The sequence below is a fragment of the Carcharhinus amblyrhynchos genome, chromosome 12, assembly GCF_965287045.1.
Source record: "Carcharhinus amblyrhynchos chromosome 12, sCarAmb.v2.hapA, whole genome shotgun sequence".
NCBI lineage: Eukaryota > Metazoa > Chordata > Chondrichthyes > Carcharhiniformes > Carcharhinidae > Carcharhinus > Carcharhinus amblyrhynchos.
Window position 1 is genome coordinate 18,638,777 of NC_137335.1, and position 15,273 is coordinate 18,654,049.

Below are 15,273 nucleotides of genomic sequence, written 5' to 3' on the forward strand. Positions count from 1 at the left end.
TCACGGAGGAGGACGCGAATAGTTTGCCGGGTGTTAACGATGGAAAGATGGTAGGGGTGGAGGGCCTGAATGAGATCATTGTTACTAGAGAGGTAGTACTCGACAGACTAGAAGGACTGATGGTGGACAAGTCCCCAGGACCGGATGGAATGCATCCAAGGGTTCTGAAGGAAATGGCGGAGGTGATAGTGGATGCCTTGGTGATTATTTTCCAAACCTTGCTGGATTCCAGGGAAGTGCCAGAAGATTGGAAAACGGCTAATGTTACACCGCTGTTTAAAAAGGGTAGGGAAAAGGCAGGGAATTATACGCCGGTTAGTTTAACATCTGTTGTAGGAAAAATGCTTGAATCCGTCATCAAAGAGGAAATAGCGAGGCATGTTGAGAAGAATTGTTTGATAGAGCAGACGCAGCACGGATTCGTTAAGGAGAAGTCGTGTCTGACGAATTTAATGGAATTCTATGAGGATGTGTCTATTTACCATTTATATAGATGATCTGCAGGAGGGAGCCGAGTGTAAGGTGTCGAAATTTGCTGATGACACAAAGATAAGTGGAACAGCAAATAGTGCAGAGTGTGTAGAAAGTCTGCAGAGGGATCTAGATAGGCTGAGCGAGTGGGTGAGGACCTGGCAGATGGAATACAATGTTGGCAAGTGTGAGGTTATCCACTTTGGTAGGAATAATAGTAGGAAGGACTCCTACTTACAGGGCGAAAAGCTGCAGCATGCTACAGTGCAGAGGGACCTGGGGGTCCTTGTGCATGAGTTGCAAAAACCCAGCCTACAGGTGCAGCAGGTGGTCAGGAAGGCAAATGGGATGCTGGCCTTCATAGCGAGGGGGATTGAATATAAAAGTAGGGAGGTCTTGCTGCAACTGTACAGGGCACTGGTGAGGCCACAACTCGAGTACTGTGTGCAGTTTTGGTCGCCGCACTTGCGCAAGGATATTTTGGCCTTGGAGGGAGTGCAGAGGAGGTTCACTAGGCTGATACCGGAGTTGAGGGGGTTGAGCTATGAAGAGAGGCTGAATAGACTGGGCTTGTACTCGTTAGAGTTTAGAAGGATGAGGGGGGATCTTATTGAGACGTATAAGATGATGAAAGGGATGGATAGGGTAGAGGTGGAGAGGTTCTCCTCGCTCAGAATGGACAGCAGGACTAGAGAGCACAGCCTCAAGATAAGGGGGGTGCAGTTTAGAACGGAGTTGAGGAGGAACTTCTTCACTCAAAGGGTGGTGAATCTCTGGAATTCTTTGCCCGTTGAAGTGGTGGAGGCTACCTTGCTAAATATATTTAAGACGCGGGTAGATAGGTTTTTGGTAGGCAAGGGGATTAAGGGTTATGGGGAGAAAGCGGGAAAGTGGAACTGAGCCACTTCAGATCAGCCATGATCTTATTGAATGGCGGGGCAGGCTCGAAGGGCTAGATGGCCTACTCCTGCTCCTATTTCTTATGTTCTTATGTTCTTTTCCATTTTGCCTACCTCGTCAAAATTAAGTATCTTAGAATATTTAGGTCACAATCTTAGTCATTTTACAACTATGTCTCTGTGATTGCTGTTACATAAAACCTATTATTTTCTATTTTTGCTATTAAGTTGCAAATGATTCACATAGTGGCTGGATTTAACACTCCCCTGTAAATGGGTTTGAAAGGGAAGGGAGACATAAAATCCAGCATGCAGCCTTCCCACTGCATAAGTATTCAACTTAACGCAGGGCAGGGTAGGTGTAGGTAGGGTAGGGTAGGAGGATGCGGCGGCGCGGGCTCGTTGGGCCGAAGGGCCTGTTTCCCGTGCTGGGTTGTTCTTTGTTCTTTGTTGTTAACCCCGAGCATAATTTAACCAACAGCAGGGTTAGAATCGTGCACCTGTAAACCAATTGAGGATCTCACTGGCAATGGGGGAGGCCCATTCCAACTGGTCAGCTTGACAGGTTTCCCTGTGCAGGTTAATGTCAGAGGGCTCCGTCTTTAGTAGGTCCCCAGCCACATTGGAGCATCCCCTCCCCAAGAGCTGAATGCAGTATCAGCAATGGCCACTGCTCATAGGAGCAGGAGTTGGCCGTTCAGCCCATTGAGCCTGATCTGCCATTTATTATGATCATAGATGATCAGACCCTTCAATGCCTTTTACCCCCACTCTCCCCATAACCCTTTATGTTGTTGTTATTCAGAAATCTATCAATCTCTGCTTTAAACATACACGATGCCTGAGCTTTCACAGCCCTCTGGGACAGAGAATTCTAAAGATACACAACGCTCTGTGTAAAGAAATTTCTCTTCATCTCAGTCCTAAGTGGCAATTCCCTTATTTTGAAATTGTTACCCTTGATTCTAGCCTCTCCAACCAATCTCACCTGCATCTACCATATCTATTCCTTTAAGGTTTCAATAAGATCACCTCTCATTCTTTGAAACTCTTGAAAATAGAGGGCCACTTTGTCCAACCTCTTCATAAGACATCCTGCCATTCCCAGAACATGTCCGGTGAACCTTTGTTGCACTCTCTTTATGGTAATAATGTCCTTTCTGCGATAAGAGGAACAAAACTGCACAGCGTACTCCAGATGCAATGTAACCAAGCTCTCATACAATTAAAGCAAGACCTCACTACTCCTGTATTAAAGGCTAACATTCAATTAGCCTACCTAATAGCTTTCTGCACCTGTTTGCTAGCCTTCAAGGACTTATGGACAAGGACACCCTGGTCCCCTTGTACATCAACACTTCCTAAGTTCTTACCATTTCGGAAATACTCTACGCATCTGTTCTTTCTACCAAAGCTGATTACCTCAAATTTTTCCACATTATATTACATCTACCAAGTTCTTGCCCACTCACCAAGTCTGTCCAAAATCTTCTATAGCTGCTTTCAGTCTTCCTCACAACACACATTCCTGACTAGCTCTGTATCATCCATTGATTTAGAAATATTACATTTGTTCCCCACATCCAAATCATTGATATATACTATCAGAAACTGGGGCCCCAAGTACTGATCCTTGTGGTACTCCACTAGCTACAGCCTGCCAATGCGAGAATGACCAGTTTATTCCTACTCTCTGATCTTTGCCTGAAGGCCAATCCTCAATGCATGACATGACAGTATGTTATCACCTATTCCATGTGCACCCAGTGATGGTGTTGGAACTGGAGAACTATTGGCTGGCAACTCTCTGGTGAAACTGCAACAATTAATTGACGATAAGGCAGTTGTCCTTCCGCGGGGTTGGCTCCATTCTGACTTTTAATCAAGGGAGGGGCATTTTATGCAGTTTCTTCAGCTTTGATTATGTTCCAAATTTCTCTAAAGCACCTTAATGCCTGAGACCCTATAACCGTATCATCCTCGCTGCCCCTTCTGGACTCACTGCTTAATTTTACTGTAAACTCTACTGGAAAGCTGTGCCATTTTCTTTGCTGTTTTTGAATTTATCCTTTCCTGAATCATTGCACCTCATCCCCCATTTTATTAACTTAATGCTTTGTCATCTTGCTGAGACTGCTGAATTTTTTCAGCCTCTTATCAACAGATCTAACAGTAATTTATTGCAAAAGGTATGCAGAGTACTTCAGTATTTGGAAGCTGTAGCAATGTGAAAAATAATTGGATTTACTCACTCAACGTTAATCTTAATCAATGATTTCCTGGTGCAGTAGTAGGATCCAATCTTTTTGCTTCTGAGGCTCAACTACCTTGTTAGAAATCTAAGAACCCATTGTAATACATCAGTATTTTTTAATCAATATCAAAATACCAAATCTTTCCCATGCTTATATGGGGCTGCTTTCTTGGTATTTGGTTAGGAAAGCTTCCACCAGGGAATTTTCACAGGAGGTGCACAGTGAATGCAGTCCATTCTTACATTAATCAATTGACAAGTTTTTAAAAGTTTATTTGCAATCATGAGGGTGCAGTCTATTTCAGTGGGAATCTGATCTACCTCACTGTGTTATGTGGGGTGCAAGCTATTTCATTCCTCAGATGGGGATGCATGCTATCTCACAGTTTATAAGGGGGTGCAATCTTTCTCAGGGGATCCAATCTTGCACCTTTCTTGATCATGAGGGTGCATTCTATCTTACTCTGTTAATATGGGAGTGCAGTCCAGCTTACTGTTCATATGGGGTGCAATCTACCACTATGTGGAGATCAATCTGTTTCACTTGAGGTGCATTCTGTTCCAATCAGTTCCCTCCCTTTTACGTGGGGTGCAATCTGTAATTTGACTCTCTTGTGATTATGCACTTGGCGACATGCCACTCAAGGTTGGGTGTCCCCAACCCTGCCTGATGCAGCTTTCCGTGTTTGCAGTGGGGTAGGCTCGCAAATGTTTTGCATGTTCGGCCTTTCTCCCTCCCCCTTCCTGTGCCCGGAGCGCTACGTATTGAGCACGTCTCATAGCAGGAAGGACGAGGCGCAACCAACAATTGGGTTTAGTCTGAGCTGAGCCGGAGCCCTGTGTAGAGCTTTGAGTCTCCCATTGCAGCCCCAGAGCCTCCTCCCCACCGAACAAGACACCATGGCCACCCCGCTGACAGACTTTGAAAGGAGGAAGCAAATAAGCGTGAGGGGGATCGCCGAGCTCGGGGACGTGGTGGAGTTGAAGAAAAGCTTCAACAGGCATCTGCATTTCACACTGGTCAAGGACAGAAATGTCGCCACCCCTCGGGATTACTACTTCGCCCTAGCTCACACCATCCGCGACCACCTGGTTGGACGTTGGATCCGCACCCAACAGCATTACTACGAGAAAGATCCTAAGGTGAGTAATGGACTGTACTGCACCAACCAAACCTAGTCACGTCCCGGTTTGGACGGGAATTATTACATCTTCCGCTTATCAGCCGTTGACTGATAACTGCTTACACAACATTGCATTGGAAATTTACCGTTCTATTGCAATTAAAGTGTGCAAGAATGAGAGAGAGGAACTTTTATATGATGGTCATGCAAAAAATATGTTGGGAATTTATGATCAGACCAATTTTAAAACGGTTGAATGTTAATCTTAAAAAAGCGCCCCCTCAAGCATTTGAATGTTTTTTCACATTCTACGTAACATGTTCTGTAGTTTTTTTGTTTTACATCCTCATCCTGCAATACTAAAGAAAATGATTTATATAATACAGTGAATTGTGAAAATAGAGGAATATCTGTTTAAAAATATTTACAGGAAGCTTTCGACAAGTACTAATCCAGTCTGGTGCAGTCCTTAAATACTGTGAAATTTGTCGTAGTTTGAGGTTAGTTATATTGGGACTTGCATAGATTTGACCTGAATTTGTCCTGTGTTGTTTTGCTTTAGTTGGGTTATACAGTAAATCTTTAAGGGAATGCCGCATAGTATATATGCGCTTAGAGAAGTACTCTACTTGAGTTATCCTGAATCACTCTGATTAGAATCATTAGAAAAGGCCATTCTGGCTCTCTGCAAGAGCAGATCAGCTAGCCCCACTCGCTTTCCCTGTGGTTCTGCATTTTGTTTTCTCTTCAGGTGCTTATCCGATTTCTTTGGAAAGCCACAATCGAATCTACTTTCACCAGGCTCTGCAGTAGTGCATTTTAAATCTTAACCACACGCTGTGTAAAAATGCTTTTTCCTCATGTTGCCTGGTTCTTTTGCTGTTCGTTTTTGTATATTGGTGTCCTCTGGTTCTCAACCCTTCTGCTAATGGAGGCAATTTCTTCCTATCTATCCTCATTCAAGATTTTGAACATTTGTATCAAATCACGTCGCAACTTTCTATTGAAGGAAAACAACCTTGTTTTCTCCAATCTGTCCAATTAACTGAAGTTTCTCACATGACTAGAACCACTTTTCAAGTCTATTTTTTGCACTGAAGCCTTCACGTCGTCCTCAAAGGTATGTTGCCTAGAATTGCACACAATATTGCAGCTGAGGTCAAAACTATATTTTATAAACGTTCATCAAAGAAAATGCTGGAAACACTCAGCAGATCTGGTAGCATCTGTGGAGTGAAAAACAGTTAATGTTTCAAATCATGGCCTTGCACCAGAACTGGAAAAGTTAGAAATTTAATAAATTTTATGGAGAAAGGTGGAAGAAGAACAAAAAGTCTGGGATTACACAAAAGATAGGAGACATTAAATGCACAAGATTTGGTGCGATTAGTCAAAGTGAATGTTAATGGGATGAGTAAAGAAACAAAATATGGGCCCAGAGCAGGTGAACATGGCAGAATACTGAATAGCTACTGTCCAAAGCCAAAAATGAGAAAAACAAGATAAAGACCAGAATCTGCAGAGAAAAAGAAACAAAATGATGAGATAGAGATTATGGTCTGAAATTGTTAAACGCAGTGTGGCTAGAGGGCTGCAAAGTACCAAATTAAAAGATGTGGTGCTGTTTTCGAGCCTGTGTTCAGCTTCACTGGAACTCTGCCCTAGGCTGTGGACAGAAATGTCACGTAAGGCCAAAGTGAAAATTAAAATGAAAAGTCACTGGAAGTTTGATATCAGGCTCATGGATTGAGGACAGAGGTATTCCACAAAATCTTGACTTTAAGATGCATTTGATCTCAACATAGAGGAAATTACTTTGTGAGCAGTGAATACAGTGTACTAAATTGAAGGAATACATGCACTCATTCATCTGGAAGGGGGTTTGGGTCTTGGATGTTGAGGAACATGGAGGTAAAATTAAATTAAAAGCAGAGGAATTTAGATTAGCTAAGAGTAGTGGGCGAGAAGAGGATTGGGAGAGGTTTAAATGTCAACAAAGATTGACAAAGAAGTTGATAAAGAAGGGTAGGAGAAACTATGAAGCTGGGCTAGCGCTTAATATAAAAAAGGATAGCAAGAGTTTTTATAAATATATAAAAAGGAAGAGGCTGGCTAGGATGAACGTTGGTCCTTTAGAGGATGAGAAAGGGGACCTAGTGGTAGGGGATGGGGATATGGCTAAGGTATTGAATAACTTTTTTGTTTCTGTCTTCATGGAGGAGGACGTGAATAATTTGCCGGGTGTTAGCGATGGAAAGGTGGTAGGACTGGAAGGTCTTAATGACATTACTGTTACTAGAGAGGCGGTGCTCGACAGACTGGAGGGGCTGATTGTGGACAAGTCCCCAGGACCGGATGGAATGCATCCGAGGGTTCTGAAAGAAATGGCGGAGGTGATAGTGGATGCCTTGGTTATTTTCCAGACGTCGCTGGATTCCAGGGAAGTGCCGGAAGATTGGAAAGCGGCTAATGTTGCACCGTTGTTTAAGAAGGGTGCCAGGCAAAAGGTGGGGAATTATAGGCCGGTTAGTTTAACGTCTGTGGTAGGTAAAATGTTAGAATCCGTCATTAAGGAGGAAATTGCGAGGCATCTTGAAGGGAATTGCTTGATAGAGCAGACGCAGCACGGTTTCATTAAAGGGAAGTCGTGTCTGACAAATTTACTGGAGTTCTATGAGGATGTGTCTAGGGCAATGGATAGAGGAGAGCCGGTGGATGTGGTCTTTCTAGATTTTCAGAAGGCGTTTGACAAGGTACCTCACAAGAGGTTATTGCAGAAGGTCGGGGGACATGGAGTTGGGAGTAGGGTGTTAGTGTGGATAGAGGATTGGTTGTCAAATAGGAGGCAGAGAGTGGGGGTCAATGGGTGCTATTCGGATTGGCGGATGGTGACTAGTGGAGTGCCCCAGGGGTCGGTGCTGGGGCCTCAGCTTTTTACCATTTATATAGATGATCTGGAGGAGGGAACCGAGTGTAGGGTGTCGAAATTTGCTGATGACACCAAGATTGGGGGAACGGCAAATTGTGCGGAGGGTGTGGAGAGTCTACAGAAGGATCGAGATAGGCTGGGCAAATGGGCCAGGAAATGGCAAATGGAATTTAATGTTGGCAAGTGTGAGGTGGTCCACTTTGGTAGGAATAATGGTAGGAAGGACTATTACTTGCGTGGCGAAAAACTGCAGCAGGCGACGGTGCAGAGGGACCTCGGGGTCCTTGTGCATGAGTCGCAAAAACCCAGCTTGCAGGTGCAGCACGTGGTCAGGAAGGCGAATGGGATGCTGGCCTTCATAGCGAGGGGGATTGAATATAAAAGTAGGGAGGTCTTGCTGCAGCTGTATAGGGCATTGGTGAGGCCACAGCTGGAGTACTGTGCGCAGTTTTGGGCGCCACACCTGCGCAAAGATATTTTGGCCTTGGAGGGAGTGCAGAGGAGGTTTACTAGACTGATACCGGAGTTGAGGGGGTTGAGCTATGAGGAGAGGCTGAATAAACTAGGCTTGTACTCGTTAGAGTTTAGAAGAATGAGGGGAGATCTCATTGAGGCGTTTAAGATGATGAATGGGATGGATAGGATAGAGGTGGAGAGACTCTTCCCGCTCAAAAAAGACAGTAGGACTAGGGGGCACAGCCTCAAGATAAAGGGGGGGTGGTTTAGAATGGAGTTGAGGAGGAACTTCTTCACTCAAAGGGTGGTGAATCTCTGGAATTCTCTGCCCGTTGAAGTGGTGGAGGCTGCCTCGCTAAATATTTTTAAGACGCGGGTTGATGGGTTTTTGATAAGAGGGGATTAAGGGTTATGGGGAGAGGGCGGGAAAGTGGAACTGAGCCACGACAGATCAGCCAAGATCTTATTGAATGGCGGGGCAGGCTAGATGGCCTACTCCTATTTCTTATGTTCTTATGTTCTTAAAACTATAGGTGTTGCATCTCCTGCACTTTGAAGTTAGTAGGGTCAAAACAAAGAACTCTACTGAAAGTTTATTGACTTTGTGCAGTCCTGCAGCTCTCCTCTTCTACCAATGTACCAGTATCCTATATTTAAACTATTTTTGGTGTACCAATAAAACAAACAAATGAACTAATAATCAGATTAACTGATTAACAGCCCCTTAAAGGGGAAAATCCCATATTTGTATTCCCTTTTGAAATCCTCTATTTATATATGCAAAAAATATGTAATGTCCTTCATCTGTGTATCCTAATAGCATATCATTAACATTATTTGGAATTGTGGCATGGGAAGAGATGAGGTTTTGGGGTGACTAGACTGTTATGGAGTGAACAATCTCTATGGAATTCTCAAAGGTGAGAGAAAATTGTTTGGTAACATAGAAACTAGAAGCAGAAGTAGGCCCCTCTATCTTTCAGAACTGACAATGGCTTATTTGCAGTGGAGTATCCGGTTACAGATGGAAGTGAGTATAACTTAGCAGAGGAGTTGGCTTTTGCTGAGGATGAAAATGTCAGTTTTTTCAGAGGCTTTTGGAGTAAGCTGTGAAGAACCTAAGAGCAGGCTGGGAGGCAGTGCAAGTGCAGATAGTCTTGACACTGTGCAGGTTAATGTCTGTGCTGCAGAGCTGAGTTCCCTCCTGGAAAAAGTCAATTCTAATGCAGATGTCAATATCTGTGGTGCAGAACTACAACAGGGTATGGAAGAAGACAATGAGTTTGAGTCAGACATGGCTACTGAGGCAGCAGGAGAGAATATCTGTGGGACCAAGTTGGATCAGCCAGGTTTCTTTGAGCCTACATCTGGTGCAGCGAACGTTGACAACTGTGGCAGTAAATTGGAAGGGTTTGTTGCCAGTATCCTTCTCTGCAATGAAACTAAGGAAGGCACTGACACTGATGTTGAACCCCCTGATGAACCAGGTGGTGAGATCACTGAAGAAACAGTGCCTTATTATGAAGTTGGAGTTAGTTGGACAGTGCAAAGCACTCAGGGCAAATTGGATGAAAGTCTGAAAAGCACAAGGGATATTGGGGAAGAGTCTAAATTAGTGGCTGGTACAAAAGATCATGACAATCCATCCACAGTCGAAAATCAGGACATTGAAGGAAACTGCAGGAAGCTGGAGTAAACATTCAAAACCTTGATGGTTGATTAGAAGAGAAGAATATTGGGTGGCATTTTCTGGCCATTCACTCCAGCAGGATTTTCTGGTCCCACTGCAGCAAGCAGAGATTTGAGTACCAAATCCTCCTCCTGTTGCAGTGGCAGCAAGGTGTGAACAGCTGGAAAATTTGGAACAATGTGATTTATCTTTCAGTTAAACAAATAGTTTGATAAATATAGTTAGAATGGCATTTTTCATGTTAGAATTTGATTGTAAACAGATTTTGTGAATTAACACCTATTATCTTGAATAAGGACAGTGAGGAGACTTATGTCAAGATGAGATGTGAAGCCTCAGTTAGGGCACTTGAGAGTTACAAGTTAGCCAGGAAGGACCTAAAGAAAGTGCTAAGAAGAGCCAGGAGGGGACATTAGAAGTCTTTGGCAGGTAGGAGCAAGGAAAATCCTAAAGCTTTCCATGAGTATGTCAGGAATAAAAGAATGATTTAGGGTAAGATTGGGGTTTGTCAAGGACAGTAGTGGGAATTTGTGCGTGGAGTCCGAAGAGATAGATGCACTAGATGAATATTTTTTGTCAGTATTCGCACAGGAAAAAGACAATGTTGTGGCGAATACTGAGATACAGGCTATTAGACTAGACGGGATTGAGGTTCATGAGGAGGTGGTGTTAGCAATTCTGGAAAGTATGAAAATAGATAAGTCCCTGCACTGGATGGGATTTATCCTAGGATTTTCTAGGAGGCTAGGGGGGAGATTGCAGAACCTCTCTTTGATCTTTAGGTAGTCATTGTCCACAAATGTAGTGCCAGAAGACTGGACGTTAGCAAATGTTCAAGAAAGGGAGTAGAGACAGCCCCCATAATTATAGACCAGTGAGCCTTACTTCTGTTGTGGGCAAAGTTTTGGAAAGGATTATTCAAGGATTTATAATCATCTAGAAAGGAATAATTTGATTAGGGATAGTCAGCACAGTTGTGTGAAGGATAGGTCGGGCACACAGACCTTATTGAGTTCTTTGAGAAGGTGACCAGAGTGGTGGATGAGGGTTAAGCAGTCGATGTGGTGTATATGGATTCCAGTAAAGCGTTTGATAAGGTTCCCACCGGTAAGCTTTTGCAGAAGATACGGAGGCGTGTGATTGAGGGTGATTTAGCAGTTTGGATCAGAAATTGGCTAGCTGTAAGAAGATAGAGGATGGTGATTGATGGGAAATGTTCATCCTGGAGTTCAGTTACTAGTGGTGTACTGCAAGATCTGTTTTGGAGCCACTGCTGTTTGTCATTTTTATAAATGACCTGGATGAGGGCTAGAAGAATGGGTTAGTAAATTTGCAGATGACAGTAAAGTTGGTGGAGAGTGTGGAAGGATGTTGCAGGTTACAGAGGGACATAGATAAGCTCCAGAGCTGGGCTGAGAGGTGGCAAATGGAATTTAATGCGGAAAAGTGAAGTGATTCACTTTGGAAGGAGTAACAGGAATAGAGAGTACTGGGCTGACGGTAAGTTACTTGATAGTGTCGATGAGCAGAGAGATCTCAGTGTCCATGTGCATAGATCCCTGAAAGTTGGCACCTAGGTGATAGGGTTGTTAAGGTGTATGGTGTGTTAGCTTTTATTGGTAGAGAGATTGAGTTTCAGAGCCATGAGGTCACCTTGCCGCTATACAAAACTCTGGTGCGGCTGGACTTGGAGTATTGCGTACAGTTCTGGTTGCCATATTATTAGGAAGGATTTGGAAGCGTTGGAAAGGGTGCAGAGGAGACTTACCAGGATGTTGCCTGGTATGGTGGGAAGATCTTATGAGGAAAGGCTGAGGGACCATTAGAAGAAGGTTAAGAGGCGACTTAATAGAGGCGTAAGATGATCAGAGGATTATATAGGGTGGACAGTGAGAGCCTTTTTCCTTGGATGGAGATGGCTACCACGAGAGGACGTAGCTTTAAATTGAGGGGTGATAGATATAGGACAGATGTCAGAGGTAGGCTCTTTACTCAGAGTAGTAAGGGCATGAATGCCCTGCCTGCAACAATAGTGGACTTGCCAACTTTAAGAGCATTGAAATGGTTATTGGATAAACATATGGATGATATTGGAATAGTGTAGATTAGGTGGGCTTTAGATTGGTTTCACAGGTCGGTGTAACATCAAGGGCTGAGGGGCCTGTACTGCGCTGTAATGTTCTGTGTTCTTTGTGCCTGCTCTGCCATTCATTTTGATCATGATTGATCATTGAATTCAATATCCTGATTTTCCCCTCTTTCTCCCCATATCATTTGATCCCTTCAACCCCAAGAGCTATAATTAATTCTTGAAATCAGACATTGTTTTGGCCTTAGCTACTTTCTGTGCCGTGAACGCCGCATGTTTCATCACCCTGTGGGTGAAGAAATTTCTCCTCACCTTGGTTCAAAAAGGTTTACCCCTTATTTTCAAACCGTGACCCTTTAGTTCTGGACTTGTACTGTACCTGGCAGAAGTAGCACAGGATGATATTGAATACTGAGGCTGGTGCAGTGAAATGTGAGGACAAGGGGAATCCCGTCATGGTCCTAGGTGAGAGGAGAAAGGTGAGGTGTGGGAAATGGGTCAGATACATTTGAGAGCTTTCCCAACCATGAATGGGAATGGGGAATCCATAGTTAAGGAAAAGAGGATACATCAGAGGTGCCGGTATGGAAGGTCACATCATCAGAATAGATGCAATGGAAAAACTGAGAGACTGGAATGGAATGCTTACAGGGGAGACAGGGTGTGGGCATATGTAGTCAAGGCAGCTGTGAGAGTTCTGTTTGTGCATGTAGAGAAGGATGTTGAATTGGACTTATAGTGGTTGGGGGACTATGAGGTTGACAGCTGTCGAGGGATGGTGTCTTGAGATAAGTCACCAACAGTCCTGGTAATACAAACTTGGTGTTCTGTGGTGGAGTCATGGTCTGGAGTGTGTAGTGTAGGAGGAAGTGTCTGAGAGTTGATGCTTGTCTTCTGCTAGGTGGAGGTCAGTATGCCAGGCAACAGCACCACCCTTTGTCAACAGATTGATAATGAAGGTGTTGGTGTAAAAGCTAAATACTGTGGCTGCTGGAAATTTGAACAAAACCCTGGAAAAACAACTTCTGTGGAGAGAGAAATATAATTAACATTTCGAGACCATTAAGGCTCTTTTTTGGGGGAAGAACTAACTACATTAGTTTCATGCTCATTTTTCTGTCTTTGATCTGCTGTAGTGTTCTAGTAAAGCCCAATGCAAGCAATCATCTTCTGATTAGGTGCTTTTACAGCCTTTGGACTCAACATTGAGTTCAACAACTTCAGACCGTGAAATCTGTTCCCCATTTTATTTTGCTTTTGCCAAGTGCCAGTGTGTATCTTATTTTTCACATTTTGCTTTCGGAGAGCTGTCCTTTTGTTCTACCATTTAAAAATTTACTTTTGACAAATACTTTGTTTCTTTACTACAACCATTGCATTCCTTTTGCCTTCTGTTCCATGAATCTTTTCACTTAATCTCTCCTGCCCTCTAACACCTATCTCCTGACCTTCCTTTTTCCCCTGTCTGACACTACAACCCGACCCTTTTCTCAACAACAAACCGATGAGAGATAGAACTGTGATGATTTTTGGACTAGGTCACTTTGGATGTGAAACGTTACCTCTGTTTCCCTATGTAAATGCTGCCAGACCTGCTGACTTTTTCTTACACTTTGTTTTGCTGTTCGTGAAGGTTGCTTTTTCCTTTAACAAATTCATATTGGCTTTTCTCCATTAATTCACATTTGTCCAAGTGGCTGTTAATTTTGTCCAAGATTACTGTTTGTAATAGTTTTCCCACCACTGAAGTTAACTGTTTTGGCCTGTAGCTGCTGGGTTTATCCTTGTACCCTTTTTGGACAAATGTGTATGTAACATTTACAATTCTCCAGTCCTCTGTTATCACCTCTGCATCTAAGGAACTTTGTCGAAGGGAGTTGGCCAATTCAGCTCAATTGGCTGGATAATTGGTTAATGATGCAGAGTGATGCCAATAGTGTGGTTACAATTTCTGTACCGGCTGAGGTTATTCATGAAGGCCCACCTTCTCAACCTTGCCCCTCGCCTGAGCTGTGGTGATCTTCAGGTTAAATCACCACTGCCAGTCAGCTCTTCTCACTCAAGGGGAGAACAGTCTATGGTCATCTGGGATTATGGCAACTTTACCTACTTATAAATGGACATCAGAATGCATTAAATATTTGGGGTAAGCTCTGGTTCTTTCTCCCATGTGATGAAATATTTATCTGTATGCAGTCTGCAAGTTCTCTATAATAATTGAGATAATGCCATCCTGATTGGATTAGTGTTGCAGAAAATAAAGTTAAATACCCAATTTATCTTCGCCTTGAGTTTTTAATAAATAGAGAACTTGCATTAATGTAACATCTTTCATGACTTTGGCATGTCTCGAGTGTTTTACAACCAATTTATTTTTGCTGAGTAGTCAATGTTGTAATATAGAACAACACGTTCATAGAAAGGATCCACAAACAACAATGAATTAAATCAGGACACTAAGAGAACTCCCCTGCTCTTTAAATGTTGGATCCTTTATGTTCACCTGAGGAGGTAGATGGGGCCTCTGTTTAGATGGCACCTATCATTTCAGCATTCCCTCAATACTGCACTGGGAGTAGCTAGGCTAGATGTTGTGCTCAAGTCTCTGGAGTGAGATTGAACCCTTGACGCAGAAGGGTTACCTCTGAACTGATTCTGCGTTTGATACTAAATTATTATTGCAACTGCTGCTGAATCATTGTGGAGTAGAAGAACAAAACTATTTGCCTTAAATGGTCTTAATCTAAATTTTCTGGCCTCAAAGCTAACCACGCAAGATTCAACCTGGGCAAATTACAGAGACTAGAAATGCTGATATGCAGGAGAGAACCTGGTGTCCAGACAGATTTAATTATTGAAGTAGTCTGCTGTATTTGTGCTCCTTATCCTTGAACTAATTAACAAAAGTCTTGTGTCTCTGAATGTTTGTTTGGATTATTGTATAATGTGCATGTACTGTTAGATAAACGCCACCTTTGCACTAATTGACCAGTATCTTCATGTAAACATTCTAAAATGCTGAACCCCTGTGTCCTGGCAGTTCAAGTTTTGCAAGCTATAAAATATAGAACCTTAATTATTTTCATTCTCATTCTGAAACAATTCTAATGTTTTGTGGTTGCCAGTTTAATGTGCCAGATTAGCTTAATGGCTATGCTTTCATCAAAAATATGATTTAACTTGTTTTAAATATAAAATTCAAAACTTCTCTAACAATGTGCAGAGTAATTATTACTGAAATCTAGAAACTTAATTTAACCAAGTTATTAAGATGCTTGGGGAGTTGAAGTTGGATTTGAGTTGAGGGACTGAGCTGGGTCACTTTCAGTTAACAGAAAAACTAAATCTTGACTTCATTCGG

General features: G+C 42.9%; 1 protein-coding gene across 1 annotated transcript in view; it reads left to right on the forward strand.

Annotated features, from left to right (window-relative positions):
• Positions 1–4,379: 4,379 nt before the first annotated feature.
• Positions 4,380–15,273, forward strand: part of pygb (phosphorylase, glycogen; brain) — an 85,053-nt gene continuing 74,159 nt past the window's right edge. Inside the window, exon 1 of the mRNA XM_080200137.1 lies at positions 4,380–4,767. Coding sequence (XP_080056263.1) covers positions 4,525–4,767 — 243 coding nt within the window. The 5' untranslated portion in view covers positions 4,380–4,524. The remainder of the gene's footprint in view (positions 4,768–15,273) is intronic.